The sequence below is a fragment of the Macrotis lagotis genome, chromosome 3 (genome assembly GCF_037893015.1).
Source record: "Macrotis lagotis isolate mMagLag1 chromosome 3, bilby.v1.9.chrom.fasta, whole genome shotgun sequence".
Lineage (NCBI taxonomy): Eukaryota > Metazoa > Chordata > Mammalia > Peramelemorphia > Peramelidae > Macrotis > Macrotis lagotis.
The window spans coordinates 35,207,243-35,224,670 of NC_133660.1; the positions used below are offsets into that span (position 1 = coordinate 35,207,243).

Here is a 17,428-nt window from a genome sequence, read left to right on the forward strand (position 1 = left end):
ATTCATTGGTGTACTGGAGAGGTCTCATTTTCAGTGTGTGCATTTAATCTTGGAAATTAGGAATAACTATCAACCAGGACTTGATTTATTGTTTTGTTGATGATCTAGATTTAAGAAAGTGATGGAAAAAATGCTAATAAAGGAAATTAAACATAAAAGGGTGTTTTATGTATAATGTCTTTCCTCCTTCCCCTCCAGTCAGTTGTCAAACATTTACCACCATGACTCTGTTAATTATGAACAGAAACTTTTAAATTGAAAAATACTAAAAAATGTCTGCAGTTTCTCTGGTAGTAGCGGCATCTACTTTACAGAAATTGGGTTGGCTGATTTCTCCTTCACTTGGACTGACCCGAGATGGAATCTTTGGTGACTGCTTGTTTGTCTAAGGAATAAAATACACCTCAGGAAAAATTATATAAACACTATATAATGAGACATTATTTCATGTACCTCATTTTTGGTTTAATTATCAGATGGAACATGGAAAACCAAGTCAACCTAAACTAATTGATCCTGATTGGTTCTTTTTATGGTGGAGTAAACTCTTAATTTATGATCCATAAATGACACCCTTTATTCGAATCCCAAACCTGTACTTAGCCAAGAACTTCTTAACAGTGGTTAGCTGGGATCTTGAGTACTGTTGGATCCTATTTTTATAAAACCTAAGGCTGCTAAACTTACAATATGATTCTGTTGTCTTCTCCAAATTGAAGGGCAAAAAAAAATAGAGAATTCCATCCAGTTTTCTACGTGTTGTTATTTAGTTGTTTCAGTGAAGTCCTAATCTTTGTGACTCCATTTGGGATTTTCCTGACTAAGATAATGGTTTACCATTTCCTTTTCCAATTCATTTGATAGATGTGGAAAGTGAGGCAAACAGGACTAAGGGACTTGCCTGGGGTCAGATGATAGAAGGATCTGAGGAACTCAGGTGTTCCTGACTCCCACCCACCTAGAGGCTTTATCCACATAGCTGGGCTGAGAGAAAATCTTTCTCCCCTACTTCCAGTTACTAGCTCCAAAGCACAGTGGGGGAAAGTTAATGCCAGAAAGCCCCACCATAGTCCGGATTCGGAATCTCTAATGATCACTGGTTGGTTCAAGGATCCTTCCCTGCCTCCTCAGTGGTTGCCTCTTATCACTGGGGAGGTCTGACTGAATGGAATGAAGTTATTTTGAGAATGCTGCTTCCTCTTTTCTCCTACCCATCCACTTCAAGATCAGAATCAAAGGCATTCTGGGTAGTTTGTCCTCGGATGAAATCTGAAACCCTTAGGAATTTAGAGAGTTCAGAGGTCAGTTCTGTTTTAGATGGCCCTGCTCCACATCCGAGCTCTTTTTTGGAGTTCTGAAAAGGTCTGTTAGGTATTTATCATATGCCTCAGTTACAAATGTCTTTCTCTGTTGCTAGGGCCCCATTCTGAACAGTATTTATACTGAGTTTTGTTTAAGACAAACAACAACAACAAACCCATACTTTCCTATCCTCTTCAAGAAAAGGTCAAATTTTTTGACCTTGGTTTAATTTCAATCCCAAGTATCTACCCACAACCTTAAGAAAGAGGTCCCCTTATCTTCAATAAACTGAACTCAGTGTGATGGGAAGTGTTCACACCTCTAACCTTTGGCCAGGTGAACATCACAAGAGCTACCGAGTATCCAGGGGAAATACAAGAACTCCCCAGTTCAAAGCCAAGACGGAAGCATTCTCTGGAACAGTGGGTCTTTGTGTGAAATTGGGGCTCCCAGTAACAGGTGGCCTAGTTATCTGTCTTAGTAAAAAAGAGCTAAAACCTCGGAAAAATCACTCTTTCACCTGAATTTCATTATTTCTCATTAGTTAAACCTAGGAGGTGAAGGCAGAAATGCCCAAGGGTGGCACAAGAGACTGATCTCTTTCTTTGGCAGCTGTAGTGGAGTTGGCATTGGGTTCCAAGGTGTTAAGAATGACAAAACAGATTCTCAAGGGGAAAACTGACCTGGTTCTGTTTGGAGAAACTGATTCTACACTCTCTTTATTTTGGGGAGCCTGGGAAGAGATTAGCTGTGAGCCATAGTCAAAGAGTTTTACTTTGCTCACCATTCAACGGATATGAAAGGTGTAGGAAAGACATCTTTCTGCCCTAGTTTCTGGTCCTGATATCTTGGGAGGACCCCTGGGACAGAAGGCAGGACTTTGAACAATAGTAACTATAAAACTGGAAAGTAGAAAATTGAAGCAATTGAATGCATGATATCCTTGCCTCAGGATAATTAATTTTTTCAGCTTTTATTGATATACTTTTTACATCACCTTTTATTTCTGATAATATCCCTTCCTTCTCCCTATACACAACAGAGAGAGCCTTTAGAACAATGAAAAAATAAAAAAAAACAAGCAATCCCACCAAATTAAACTCATCAATCTCAGACACCAGCTATATCATCTTTGTTAAGTCACTAAACCTCTAGACTGACTTGTCTGTTAAATGAGGTGGTTAGGCTCAATGACCTCCAAGGTCTCTTCTGGACCTTCTATGATCCTATGAATGAAGGATGACAATAATTTTCCTATTACAGGTAAGGGCATCAACCTCCTTCCACTCATCCTGGTTCACAATCCAGATAGTACTCTTCAACTCTTCAACCTCTCTCCCTCCCTCTCCCTACATACCCAGGAGTGTACTGATAAATGTTTACTAACAAGCCCTCAAAAGAAACAAACACAAATAAATACACAGATACATACATACGTATAGATATATATATATATATACAATATTGTATTAGATAATTATGTTATACATATAATCCATTGTATTTAGAGCATATATACAAAATACATATCTTATATATATATTTATATCTATTATTCAAAAAATATACAACCCCTTACACTTTTAAGTTTAATTTTTTTTTTTTTTAGTTTTCAGAAGGCAATGGGGTTAAGTGGCTTGTCCAAGGCCACATAGCTAGGTAATTATTAAGTGTCTGAGGCCAGATTTGAACTCAGGTACTCCTGACTCCAGAGACGGTGCTCTGTCCACTGAGCCACCTAGCCGCCCCTTAAGTTTAATTTTCATTATTAACATTTCCTCCAACACTTAAGTTGAGATGATCAACAAAACAATAAATCAATCCCCGATTTATAATGTTGGATTATGTCAGGACAGATAAATGTTCAACTGGACATTTAATAATTGGACCTCTGGAGGTGGCTTATGTGTGCTATGCTGCTGCATCCAAATTGTTGACAAGGTTTATCAGTTCTAACATTTCTCCCATGACCCTTTTATCTCATTTGACACAACCACTAGTCAGGTGCAGATCTGTTTAACCTTGAACTTGGCCTATTAAAACCTCATCCTGATTGATCTGCTGACTTCAGTCCATCCTGTGTCTAGTCACTGTTAAACTTCCTGAAGGGCAGGTCTGACTAGGATCTCTCTGCAATTTTTACTGACCAATTGATTCCATTCTGCTCCTGAAAAGTATTTTTAATTGTTGCTCAAATATCTTTATTTCATTTTTTTGACAGTTAGTAAGCTGGGTGATCAGGGAATGTTGTATATAATGTTTATATACAACATTAAAAATTATTCTATTTTCAATTCACAGGACAAAATACACATAACATGGTTTAAAAAATATTGCACATGAAACTGAAAATCTATCATGTACAATTTACAATTCCTTATAAATATACAACAAAGTTATCATGTACATTTTTTCTTTTCTGAAAACTTCTCCCTACTTTCCAGGTTTTTCTTCTGATTCTCAGACTGCATCTTTTCAATTTTCCTGACTATACATCATCCCCTAACCATAGCTGCCTCCAAGGTCTTTTTTTTCTTCTCTCTCCACCTTTTCCTCAATGACCTCTTCAGCTCCCAAGAACATACATATATCTGATCAGATGACACTGAGATGTACAGCCAGATTTAATATTTCTTATGAATGATCAGCCCATATCATAAGTTTTGCCATTACACTATTTCACTTGAGTGTCTCAAAGACATCTCAAGCTCAACATGTCCAAAATAGATCTTATTTCCCTTCAAATTCCATCTTTGATTCATATTTTTCTGTTTTTTTCTTTTTATATCTGCTTTTTCACCACTCACAATGGCACATCACTTGAAATATTGTGATAGCATAATAGATGATGTTCCTTTGTGTATCTAAAGCCTATGTTCAAAAAATGAGAGTGGTTCCTTATCACCTCTAGGACAATATAGAACTGCTAGCATTTAAAGTCCTTCAATTTTCAGATCTATTTCAGAGTAATTCCCTTTATGCACCCCATCTTACAACTTAATGACCAGTTTGCTCACCCCCAAACTCAATGTTCAATCTCCTGTGTCTTCATTCTGATACTGGCTGACTATCCTATGCTAGGATTAGTCACTTCTTACCTCCATGCCTTAAGATCTTTTGTTTCCTTTAGTTCTTAAAGGTTTTACTTCCTACAGGAATCCTTTCCTGATGTCCTATAGTTCTGTTCTCAAATTGACTTGTGTTAACTTATCTACTTAGTTATTTTATTTACCTGCCGAAAGTAAGTTCTTTGAGGGACGAAGCATTTTTTCTTTCTTTTTTTTTTGTCTTTGTATATCCCACACATTTCTTAATTCCTTGAAAACTGTAAGTGGTATAATAAATATTTACTGGGTAGAACTGAAGATCAGAGGTATCTGAAGCTTGAAAATATCTCTAAGTTCAATCTTCTGAATTCTCATTTTTGCTGCCCTTAGAAGGATGCTACAATTTTCTTTTTTAAACTAGTATTTAATTTTTCACAATTACATTTAAAGATGATTTTAGCATTCATTTAAAAAATTTTGAGTCCTCCCAAATTCTGAAAGTAATGATTTCTAATTGTTAAAAAAAATCCTGAAAGCAAGGTTTTCTAATTGCTAAAACAATTCTGAAAGCAATTATTTCTAATTGTTAATAATTCTGAAATCAAGGGTTTCTAATTGTTAATAAAATTCTGTAAGCAATGATTTCTAATTATTAAAAAATTCTGAAGGCATGGATTTCTAATTGCTAAAACTATTCTGAAAGCAATGATTTCTAATTGTTTTTTAAAATTTTTTAAATTTTATTTATTTAAGGCAATGGGGTTGGGTGACTTGCCCAAGGTCACACAGCTAGGCAATTATTAAGTATCTGAGGTTGGACTTGAACTCAGGTCCTCCTGACACCAGGGCTGGTGCTCTATCCACTGTGCCACCTAACTGCCCCGATTTCTAATTGTTAAAACAACTCTGAAAGCAAAGATTTCTTTTTTTAATTGTTTATTGAATTTTGCAATTTCCTCCCCAATCTCACTTCCTTCCCCCCACCCCCCACAGAAGGCAGTCTGTTAGTCTTTACATTGTTTCCATGCTATACATTAATGAAAATTGAATGTATTGAGAGAGAAATCATATCCTTAAGGAAATCATATATTATATATATGTATATATACATATATATATAATAGCAAAACTATATACCATTAAAAAAAATTAAAGGTAATAGTTTTTGGTCTGAAAACAATGATTTCCAATTATTAAAACAATTCTGAAAGTAATGATTTTTTTTAATGATTTCTAATTGTTAAAAAAATTCTTAAAAAATTTTGGGTTCCAAGTGTTTACCATCCTCTTTGCTTTCCTTCTCTAAAACAGTTAACAATTTGATATAGGTTATATATATATGGATAGAAAGTTCAAGAAAACACCATTGTATTATATTATATGAATGTTTGGCCAAGTTTCATAACAAATACCAAGACAGGAACAGGAATTGGAAGTCTGTTGAACATCTGGAAAATAACTTTTGGGGGAATGTGTTTATGATGCTCTGAGAGTCTTCATTTCCTTTGCCTCTTACTTAATGATGCTTTTGAAAGTTAAAAGTACCAGAAATGACAGAATAACAGAATCATAGAATCCTACAATCTCTTTCTCTTTCATTAGATTGTGAACTTTTTGAGAGCAGGGATTTTCTTCCTCTTCCCCTTCTATGTAAGCTCAGAACTCAGCACATTGTTTGGCAAAGAGCAGGAGTTTAATAAATGTTTGTTGAGTGACTAATTTCTTTTTGAAGAGGAAAGGAGCCTCTCTTTTAAAGTTGAGGAATCAGACTCACAAAGGTAAAGTTAGCAATTAAGGTTAATCATTAAGGCTAGGCCTAAATTTAAACAGCACTGAATTAGTGACAACTATCCCTAGAAGTGAGATTGGCTCATGAATTGGGGCTCCCATTGGTTCAGGCAGAAATCACCCCAGGGTCCCCTTATTCAATGCCTGAGGGATATTCTCTGATCCTATCACTGATGGGGGCTAAGCCTTGAAAGATGACCTAGCTTCTCTACTCTTAAAAGAGGGTGGGGACTCTGACCCCCGGGCCATATAAGACAGGAGAAGTCATTTAGTCTGGTGTTGCCAAGGCAACCTTGGGCAGGACTGGGAATTCAATAAATTTAGTCATTTTTTTTTAATGTTTGATCAATTATAGCCTGTGAATGAAGTAATGAATATCTAAATGGTCCTCAGAGGAAAAAAAGGTTCCCCACTCCTTTCCATTTAAGAGCTGAAACCATGGCAGAAGACAACAGGAATCATTAAGGGTAAACTGAAGAAAGCCAGAAAAAAGTAGCCACAACTGGGTCTGAGAAGTTGATGAAAGATTATGAATGCCAAGACTGAGGGGTGATAGAATGTAGAAGGGGTGCTGGACAGGCACTGTGTCTGTCAATGGTCCCAAGATAGATCTGTTGACCTTTTCCTCCCCTCCTCTTCCCCCTCACTCTTTCTCACCTTATATTGTGAATTCCTTGAGAGGAGAGACTTCGGTTTTTGTCCTTTTTTGTATTTTTGCACTGAACTCAAGTTCTGAGACTTCATTTTGTTCAGTCATTTCAGTCACAACTGACTCTTTGAGACCCCATCTGAGATCCTAGAATGGTTTACCATTTCCTTCTCTGGCTCATTTTATATCTGAGGAAACTGAGGCAAAGAGGGTTAAATGACTTGCCATGGGTCACATAGCTAATAAGCGCTCATAAGCACTCAAGGCTAGATTTCACTTCAGGTTTAGCTTCCTTTTAATTTTATCTTTTTAAACTAGTTCATTTAATTTATGTGTCACTGCCCATATGTAGCAGAGTTCAGCATCAGGGCAACTCTAGAGGAGGAGGAGAAAGATAGCTATAAAACCTCAGTATCTTGCCAGAACATTCTTTTTTATTTCAAAGCTCAGAGCTCATAAAAGAGAATTATTGATTCATTTGATAACTTCCCAGGGCAGAGAGAGAAAAAAACATTTCCTAAGATCCATCTAGAAAATGTTAATCAGCAAACTAATCTGCCTAGGGCTGGGAGATAGGGATTGTGACTAACTGGCCTGGCATTGAAGGTAGGGGCTTTAAAGTCCCTTTTTTTTTTTCTTTCCCATTTTTCCTTCATTTGGCTTGAAAGGAAAAACCATCCCAGAGGAAGAGCTGAGGAAACACCTACTATCTAAGGGGAGGGGTAGCCCAATCCACACAAGGAGAGATGCAGAGTGTATAAGAGGAGCTCACAACCTTGCCCACTACCACAGCCCTTCGCCATCACTGCTCCATCTGCCTCCAATCCGATGCTCTTTCTATTATACTACCTGCTGATAGCATATTACCCAAATCACACTCAAGTGAAGTTTTGTTGGAAATTGTAGTTACCTGGTAACGCAATTCTTCTCATTGAGGATTATCAGAGAAGGGTATTGGTGAAGATTGGTGCTCATTTTTCTCCACTCATTCAGACTGACTGAAATGACATTTAAGAAAAAAATCAATGTCAATATTTCTTTCAGATGCCTCTTGACCATGGATTGCAAAAATTAGGAAAGGAATTATATGATATTTTCAGTGATGAAAATTATTATATTTAAATGGAGATGATTTGTTTCACCATAACTTTCATTCCAAATATTGTGTTGTTATTGTTCTAAGAGAAACTTTGTGCAGTGATATGAGAAGTAGGCATGTGATGGTTGCAATAATCATCTAGAAACACCAATCCCCACAATTCCTCTCCACAATTAGCTCTTATTTATTTCTTCTCTTCAGATTTAAATTGCATTTCAATTGCTATGCTTTGGAATAATCTCAGAAATTACAGAAAATGTGAAATATTTAGTCCTTATGCAGGCGCAGAGCTAAGGAAATCTCTTCTTAGGTGGTTTCTCTTGTCCCAATACTAAACCTTAAATTTGTAAACTCAGATGAAAATCACTCTTAAAGGCCTTAGAATTTATTAGCAATATCAAATAGCATAAACAAGTATTTATTTTTATCAAATAATATGGATAAAGGCAGCAAGATGACTCAGTGGATGGAGCACAGGGCCTAGCCCAGTTCACTTTGGCTTCAAGATACTTATTAGTGGTGTCATTCTTGGCAAGTCACTTAACATCTGTTGGCCTTAATCCACTGGAGAAAGAAATGGCAAAGCTCTCCAGTATTTTTACCCAGAAAACCCTACAGCCATCATTGGCTTGCCACATCACCACAGGGTCACAAAGATTCAGGTATGACTGAACAATAACAAACATACATAAACAACATAGAGAAGATTATCATAGAACTCACAGCTAGGGTCACCTCTTATTCCCCTTCCTACCTATCCATTTAATTTGGAAAGGAGGTAGTTTCTTTAGATAGAAATATGCCTTGGGAAAGTAGGATCTGAGGCTTTGGAGAATTTAGGCAATTTTGGACTGAGTTAGGAACTGGTCACTTTGATCAAAATTCTGGTCCTTCATTTCTGAAGAAGGTCACAACATCAGGGAGGTGATGCCATGACAAGCACATGAATTGGATTTGAGTGAGGGGCTGTACTACGTCCCCAGCCTCACCTTCTCCTCCAGAGCTATCTGGGTCCAGTTGCCAGATATGAATCAGGACAACCTGAGATGGCCCTGGATGCAAGGTCACACACAGCTAAATAGTCAAATATCTGAGGTTAGATTCGAACTCCTTTTCTCTTGACTCTCCAAGGCCAGTTTATCCACTGCACCACATAGCTGCCCTTCACTTAAAGTCTATTCTTGTATTCTGTCTTTGAGCAGTGCCTCTCATATGTAGTCTGTACAGATAAATACGCTTCTTTTTTAATAAAAGAAATTCAATCCAAATGGACAAACCCTGTTCCCATAAAGCAAATGAAAATACAAGTGCTTAGGCAGGCAAAAATCATGCTTCAACTTGACCAGACTGCTAAGCTCTCTACCTGATAGTCTTATAGCCAACAGTGAACTGTTGTGAGTGGGTTCTGCCATCAGTTCAGTGGCACTAGGGTTTTGCTAGAGGCCTTAAGTGGAAAATTTCCATTTCAATCCATTTTTTTTGGTAAAGGAATGTCTTTTTGTCTGCACTTCTAGGCTAAGAACTGAATTAGATTGGCAGAAAACAGAGCTAGATATCCGTGATAGAATTATAAAGTTTGGGAAATAAGTTCAACCGGCTTACACAATACTGTACTCTCCTCCAAGCTTGGCTCCAGAGAAGAGCTGAGAAAATATGAATCTTCTTTTTTTGCAGAGGTGGGGAGATATGGATACAGAATATTGCATATGACAGGACTGATGTGTTGAACGTTTTTAATGGATTTTTTTTTTCCTCTTCCTTTTTCCTGTTAAATCTGTATTAGTGGGGATGCATTTTGTGTAGGGCAAGGTAGATGAATACATTTTTTAAAAAATGAAGATTCAGGGACAGATAGGTATTTTAGTGGCTAGAGTACCGGCCCTGGAGTCAAGAGAACCTGAGTACAAATCCGGTCTCCAACACTTAATTACCTAGCTGTGTGACCTTGGGCAAGTCACTTAGCTCCATTGCTTTGCAAAAACAAAAACAAAATGAAGGTTCTTTTTAAAAAGTGGTTAATAAAAATAATATTTAAAATGAATAAAAATTATAACAGTAAAAAATGAATAATGTTTTCTACTTGTCATTTCCAGTCTACCTACATTCCCTTTGAGGTAAAACCATTCACTTTTCATAGTCTTCGTCTTCTAGGAAACCCTCCCATATGAACACTATCCAACTCTTTCATCCACCCCTTTCCTTAGTGTCTCATTATTAATTTCCAAAATTATATATTATAGTTCCAACATATGATGATATGGAATTCTCTTGGGATTGCTGACCCCAGAGAAATAGGTATTTTCTAATCTTCTCACTTCAGTGCAGTCCTCTTGACCTACGGTTCTTGTTTAGGTCTAACACCAGTAACATCAGAGGAGTTTCCTACAATGTTGTTTCTCCTTCTGCACTTGTCATTCCTTGTGGATAACATGACTATTTAAATGAAAATACTTTGTGAATTATGATGGCTGCAGGTCATATGGATACAGAAAGACTCTGTATTTTCCAACCTTTTGGGCTCATGGTTATGTGTAGGCTTGTTTCTTTATTACCCAGTCATTATAGAACATAAATAGGAGGACTAGCATATGTGGGATGGTCTTGGCCACTTAAAAGGCTACTGGTAGAATTTTTTTAGAGTCAAAATCATCATATGAATGAAAAAAAACATTTATTAAGAGTTCATTATATTTACCTAGCTGTGTGACCTTGGGCAAGTCACTTAATCTCATTGCCTTGCAAAAATAAAAAAAAGAGTTCATTATGTATAAAGAAGTTCTTAGCATATGTATTTATATTTTCTATACAAACAGAAAAATAACTTAGTCCCTGCCCTCCAGGAGCTCAAATTCTAATGGGAGAGAAGACACATATAGAAGGCTTCAGGTACAAGTCATGTAGATGCTAGCTTATATTTATATAGCTTTCAAAATTTGGCAAGTCATTTCCCTTACCAAATCCATGTGAAGTGGGATGGCAGGATTTAGAGCTAGAAATACCTTCAGTAATCAGCTACTCTAATACTTGCATTTAGATAATGTGGAAACCATGGCTCAGAGAGATGATGTGGATGGCCCAAAGTCATACTGAATCTGAAACTGTGACCTCTGACTAAAAAAACACAGCTCTTTATTATATACTACCACAGAAGTGCAAACATTATTATTCATTTTTTACAGATGAACAAACAGGTTCAGGAAAGTGAAGTGACTTTCTCAAGGACACAATGAAAGCTCAAGCTAGGCCTCACACCCAGGTCTTTAGTCTCCAAATAAAGTTACATATCAGCAAAGGGTTGAATGAAGCAAATTTGGTGGTTTTCTCATTGATTCCCATGGTTGGGCTTTGTTTTGATCTGGACCTGTGATTTATTTCCAATGAAAAATTCCTTTTTAATCAATAAAAATTGGTGAGTACTCTACAGCTTTTAGTTTTCCAAAGGTTTTTTTTTTCTTCTTCTTCTTCTTTTTTTTTTTTAGGTTTTTGCAAGGCAATGGGGTTAAGTGGCTTGCCCAAGGCCACACAACAAGGTGCTTATTATTGAGTCCTCCTGATTCCAGGGCCCATGCTCTATCCACTGTGCCACCTAGCCACCCTAAGGTACTCAAAGCTTAAAAGTCACCAGTTTAAATGGCCAGTCACACAACCAGCATGTGTCAAAAACTAGACTTGAACCCAGATCTCCCTAACACATCATGTATCCACTTCACTATTGTTTATTTGCATTAATAAATACAAATAACTAATATCTTTCAGAAAACTGAATATTTGTGCTATATTTACATTGTGAATCATAATCACTGACAACCCAAGCTAAATGGAAACCCCACCCCCAAACATTTTATTGTTGGTCATAGGCTATCAGATGACCACTTTCAGGTGGCTGAATGAAAGGATTGGTGATGCTCTTAAATCATTGCTTGGCTTTCGAAAGGAAGCCTGTTGAGTCAAATGAAGCAGAAGAATGTGAAATCCCCCCACTGTTAAATGGAAAATTGGGCAGTCACAGATAAAGCTGAGATTTAAGAACATATTTTAAAAATACCTGAAAAGTCAGGACATGCTTCTGGCAAATGTCTAGTAATGTAATGTAAGAGAAAATAATCCTTTGCTCTTTTTTTTTTCCCTTTTACTATGAATCTGATGAAGGTGGCTCTCATAAACTTATTTTCACCTATGGAGAGCTGAAGGATCCATCGAACTGAACACATTCCTTTAAATATTTGAAGGGAAGAAAGCAGGGGCATCAGACAGTGAAGGGAAAGGGGATGAGAGACAGCCATGCACCATCTATTTTTATATATGTAACAAATATTTGTTTATTGACTTATTTTAGAACAAATCAATTGCAATAGAGTAAAAGAATATCACTACTTACAGGCATAAATTTCAGGATCCTTGTGAGTTCATTTATGTGGAATCAATAATTTAATAAATTAACAGTAAGCATTTATTAAGTGCTCCTTGTGTGCCATTTATTCCCTAAAGGGATGGGGTTACAAAAGCAAAAAAGAAATACTTCCTACCCTTAATTCAAATTCAACAAAGTTACTGGCTGAACCATACTACCCTTAGGGAAGTGACTATTTTTAGGGGTGGCTAGGTGGCATAGTGGATAAAGCACCGGCCCTGGAGTCAGGAGTACCTGAGTTCAAATCCAGTCTCAGACACTTAATAATTACCTAGCTGTGTGGCCTTGGGCAAGCCACTTAACCTCATTTGCCTTGCAAAAAAAAAAAACCCTAAAAAAAAAAGGAAGTAACTATTTTTTAATGGTGAGGGGTGGGGGAAGATGTGTGTGTGTGTGTGTGTGTGTGTGTGTGTGTTTGTGTATGTATGTTTGTCTGCAAGGTACATATGAAATAATACAAGATAATTGGTGATAGGAGGCAAATGCACATGGAGCTACCAGATATATTTTCATGTAGAATGTAGAAGTTAAACTGGATTTTTTTTTAGGGTTTTTTTTTTTTTTTGCAAGGCAATGGGGTTAAGTGATTTGTCCAAGGCCACACAGCTAGGTAATTATTAGGTGTCTGAACTCAGGAATTTCTGATTCCAGGGCTGGTGCTCTATCCACTGCACCACCCAGCCGCCCCTTGAATCGGATTTTGAAGGAAGCAAGTATTCTAAGAAGCACAGGCAAGGAGGTTCAGCATTCCAGCTGAAGGCTCCACGTAAAGGGAATATATATGATAGATGTGAATAAAGAACATCTAGGCAACAGCTGAATGAACTCCAGAGAATGTGAAGGGCAAAGATCAATCATAAAAATGGAAAGGTGGAGTGAAATAAGTGAAGGATTTAAATACCAAGTTGGGGAGTTTGCAATTAATCTTGGAGGTACTCCTAGAGAAGTCCACTGACCTTACAGATTGATGTAGTCAGACCAGTGTTTTAGGATGACCATTTTTGCAGTTGTGTGGAGGATAGCTTGGAAGATGGATCAAATACAAGACTATTATATTAGTCCAGCCTTGAAGTGATAAAATCTTGAAATAGGACCATGGACTTGCAGGAAGAGAGAGGGTGACAGATAGCAGAGAAAACACTTGGTGAGTAGATATAAAGAATGAAGAAGAGTGGGCTCCTGAAGATGATTCCAAGTTTGTGGAACAAATGGCAATGTGCCTTCAAAAGAAATAGGGAGGTTTGGAAAAATGAATTTGGCTGGAAAATAATGAACTGAGTTTTAATATGTTCTGTTTGAGAAGCATTTGAGGCATCCAGGGAAAAATATCAAATAGGCAGTTAGAAATGAAGAGCATGACTTCAGAAGAGAGACTGAGACTAGATATGTTTATATGTGTGTGTTATGTGTATGTATAAACACATACACATAACACACACATATATATATTTGGGAGTTATATCCATGGAGGTGATAATTTACCTTGGGTCTAGACAAAGTATATGCATGTGGATGTGAAGAGAGAGAGAGAGAGAGAGAGAGAGAGAGAAAGAAAAGATAAGAGTATCCAGATGGATCCTGGGATATAGTCATAGTTATTATCAGTCATTTTTCAGTTATGTCCAACATTTTGTGTCCTAATTTGGGTTTTTCTTGCAAAGATACTAAAGTGTTTTGTCATTCCATTCCACAGATAAGGAAGCGGAGGCAAACAGGGCTATTTGGCTTGCCCAGGGTCCCCCAGTTACTAAGTGACTTAGACTGGACCTGATACTCTTATCTACTGCACCACTTATCCATAGGAAGGGGATATGATATGGATAATGAACTAGCAAAAGAGTCGGCAAGCTTGGAATCAGGAAATCCTGAGGTTGAATCTTACCTCAGATACTTAAGCTGTGCCTTGGGCAAGTCACTTAACCCCAGTTTCTTCAGCTGTAAAATGGAAATAATGGTACCTACCTCTAAGAATTAACATGAGACTCAAATGAGATAAGTGCAAAATACCTGGCAAATAGTAGGTATAGAATGCAATCTATCATTATTAGGGTTTGATTTTGTTGTTGTCATATGGAAAAAGAATAGTCAGAACAGTGGAGGAGAGATGAGAACAGATTTGAGAAAATACAAACAATAGAAGTATCCAAGAGGGGAAGGTGATCAGTGGTATTCTGTAGGGAAACATGCCTCTACTCTGCCTTTTAGAATGTAAATACTTCATCATCAACTTTTGCCTTACAATTGCTTCAAAATGTTTACCTTTCTGGGTTTCTCTGATCTCATTTTCTCTTTTAGGAATGCTCAAAATCCTCTATTTTATTTGTTTCATTTTTTTTTCTCCTTGTAGGATTAGATTCTGTTTTCCTGGTTAACTTGTTCTTGATTGTAAGCCTTTGTCTTTTGCCTTTTGGAATATTGATTTCTAAGGTTTTCTTTTCTTGATCATAGTTGTAGCATGGTCTTGTATGATCCTGATTGAAGCTCACTAGGATCTGAATTCATTCTGACTGCTTATAGCATTTTTTTTTGACCCAGAAACTCTGGGTTTCAGCTATAAGATTCCTAGATGCTCTTCTTTTGAGGTTCCTTTCAGAAAATAAATGATGAGATTCTATTTTGACTTTGCCTATTTATTCTAATTGATACTGTATATTTATTTTAAATAAAAGTCTCTGATGACTGGACCTTATGTTGGTTTCTGCTTCACTTGGTTGATTCTTTATATATATATTCACTCACAGGCTTTAGTCATTTACTGGAGCTCACTTTATCTAACTTTCTCTGGTATGAATCTTCTCTCAGAGATGTAGGCATCTAGAAAATTGTTGCTGTATTTCTGTTTTTAATCATTGCTTTTATCTGGTAACCTTTTAAGTTTTTTCTAGGTTTTATGGGAGAGAACTAGTTTCCTTTGTGACTTCTCATGTCCATCTTAACCAGATGACATAATATTTTCAATTGCTTTATATGCATGATAAAATGAAATCTACCAACTCCTTTAATTTTCCATGGAAAATTTGTGAGCTATATTACAGTTATTGATGGACTGCTTGAAACTGAGTCTCCTTGTCTCACAGCTCCATGGTATGATCTCACTACTGATTGATATGATACATTTGCCCTATTCCATTTCTGACTTGGGCTAGTTCATCCCTCTCTAGTCAGTCTGGTAGTTTCCCACTCCTGGGGGCTCACAATATTGGTGCCAGACTTAATGCCGACACCTGGTAGGTTTAGTAACTCAGAAATCTGCTTCAGCCTCCACGGTATCTGGGATTATAGATGTGGCCCATCAACTCCAGTCTCATTGGTTTCATTTAGAGGGGAATTGTTCAGATTGATAGGACCGAGTTCCTCTGCTACTGCCATTTGGCAAGGATTGTTGTGCCAGTGATGTTACAATAGCTAAATTAATGTTTAGAGATGGTCTAAATATTGTTAGCACAGTGGATCGAGTGCCAGAGTGTCCAGTCTGGAATCAGGAAGACTCATCTTTCTTAATTCGAGTCTGGCCTTAGACTCTTTTTAACTGTGTGACTCTGGGTAAGTCATTTTACACTGTTTCTTTAGTTTCCTCATCTATAAAAGGGACTGAAAAAGAAACTGGCAAACTACTCTAGTAGCTTTGCCAAGAAAACCTCAAATGAGTTCATGATGTTCATAAAATTGAAATGACTGAACAATAATAGCAAAACTTTGCATGATTCTAATTACCCACTGCCTTCTTTTTTCTTCTACTCCGCCAACATCATTGCAAGATTGGAAAGGGATCACACAAAACTGAAGGTTGTTTGATATTATTTTTAATTTCTTGGATTCTTGTGGAATAATAAGACTAAGTTTGATTTATGCTGATCTAGTAACTTAGGTTCAATATTAGAATGAAATGAGATAACTCTCTTATCTGCTGATCAACAAAAAACAGCTTTTCTTCAGTAAAGTAGGGGAGGGATATCTAGCAAGGGGAGAATTCATTCAGATGAGCCAACTTCACTGCCTCTTTCTTCCAGTCAGAAGTCTAAGGAAGACACAAGATGGTTATTTGTGTCCTAACTTTTGTATGTAGGCCACCATGAAACTCCATCAATGTCCTGAACCTCAGAATCATGAGTCAATTACGTCTCAAAGACAGTTTCAATTCATTTTAAGGAAAAACTAACTGTTTATATGGGTAGGGCCTTTGGACACCATTCCTATCACATGTGACCAAATTATTCATTTGTTAGGTAGAGATCAATATCCATATAAGTATTTGTGTTCGGCCCTTGAAGGCATGCAGAATAGCCTGGAGGCAAGATTTATAGGAAAATTATTTAAACAGCAAACATTCAGGCAGTGCTTTAAGCTTTGCAAAACATTTTGCATGTTCTCCCATTTGTTTCTTACAAAGTGAAAAATATAAATGAAGATCCATCAAAAGAGATCAGAAGTGAACAGAGATAGATAGGATGAGAAACTATATACTGTGAGCTAGACACAATGATTAACTCCCATTTTAAAATTAAAGCAGGAAGAGGTTAAGAGCCACAGTTATAAGTGGCTGAGGCAGGATTTGAACCTTGTCCAGTGCCCTATCAACTGTACTATGTCTTGCATTGAACGTCTCCCTTTAATCTCTTATAGATGGCACCGTAACTTAACCCATTATTTTAATTATCTATCACATGACGTGGTTCTGAGGCATTTCAACATCCCAATCAACTGTCCTTGTTGGATGCCAGTTGGCTCTGGTGACTGCAAAGTCTTAATGACTTGCTGAGTCATCAGCCTACAGATGATTTGCTAATGTGATTTCAAACATTTAAAAGTTTCACTTCCCAGGAAGGAAGGCATAGTTTTAGAGGGGTCCAGCTTCTGCTGAGTGTAAAAGTTTATCTACCTTGTTCTCGGTATTCAAGTGCTTATTCATGTTGCTTAAGATCCCATGGGCTCTTTGGGCAGACATTTCACACTTACTTAAATTTGTAATTGGTTCTTGATCTTCATTATTGAAGAAGCCCAAATGACCTCATTCTAGAGACAAATTACGGTGTGTCTGACTGTGACTGATCAGACCAAAGCTAGTTCAGAATTCTCTACCACAGGTGGGGCAAAAGGGAACACCTGGGGTGGTTACTCCAAACTTACTTCCA

General features: G+C 37.1%; 1 protein-coding gene across 1 annotated transcript in view; it reads right to left on the reverse strand.

Annotated features, from left to right (window-relative positions):
• RASSF6 (Ras association domain family member 6) overlaps nucleotides 1–17,428 on the reverse strand; it is a 72,896-nt gene that overhangs the window by 49,147 nt on the left and 6,321 nt on the right. Inside the window, exon 2 of the mRNA XM_074228449.1 lies at nucleotides 7,697–7,784. Within this exon, the coding sequence (XP_074084550.1) occupies nucleotides 7,697–7,761 (65 nt within the window). The 5' untranslated portion in view covers nucleotides 7,762–7,784. The remainder of the gene's footprint in view (nucleotides 1–7,696; nucleotides 7,785–17,428) is intronic.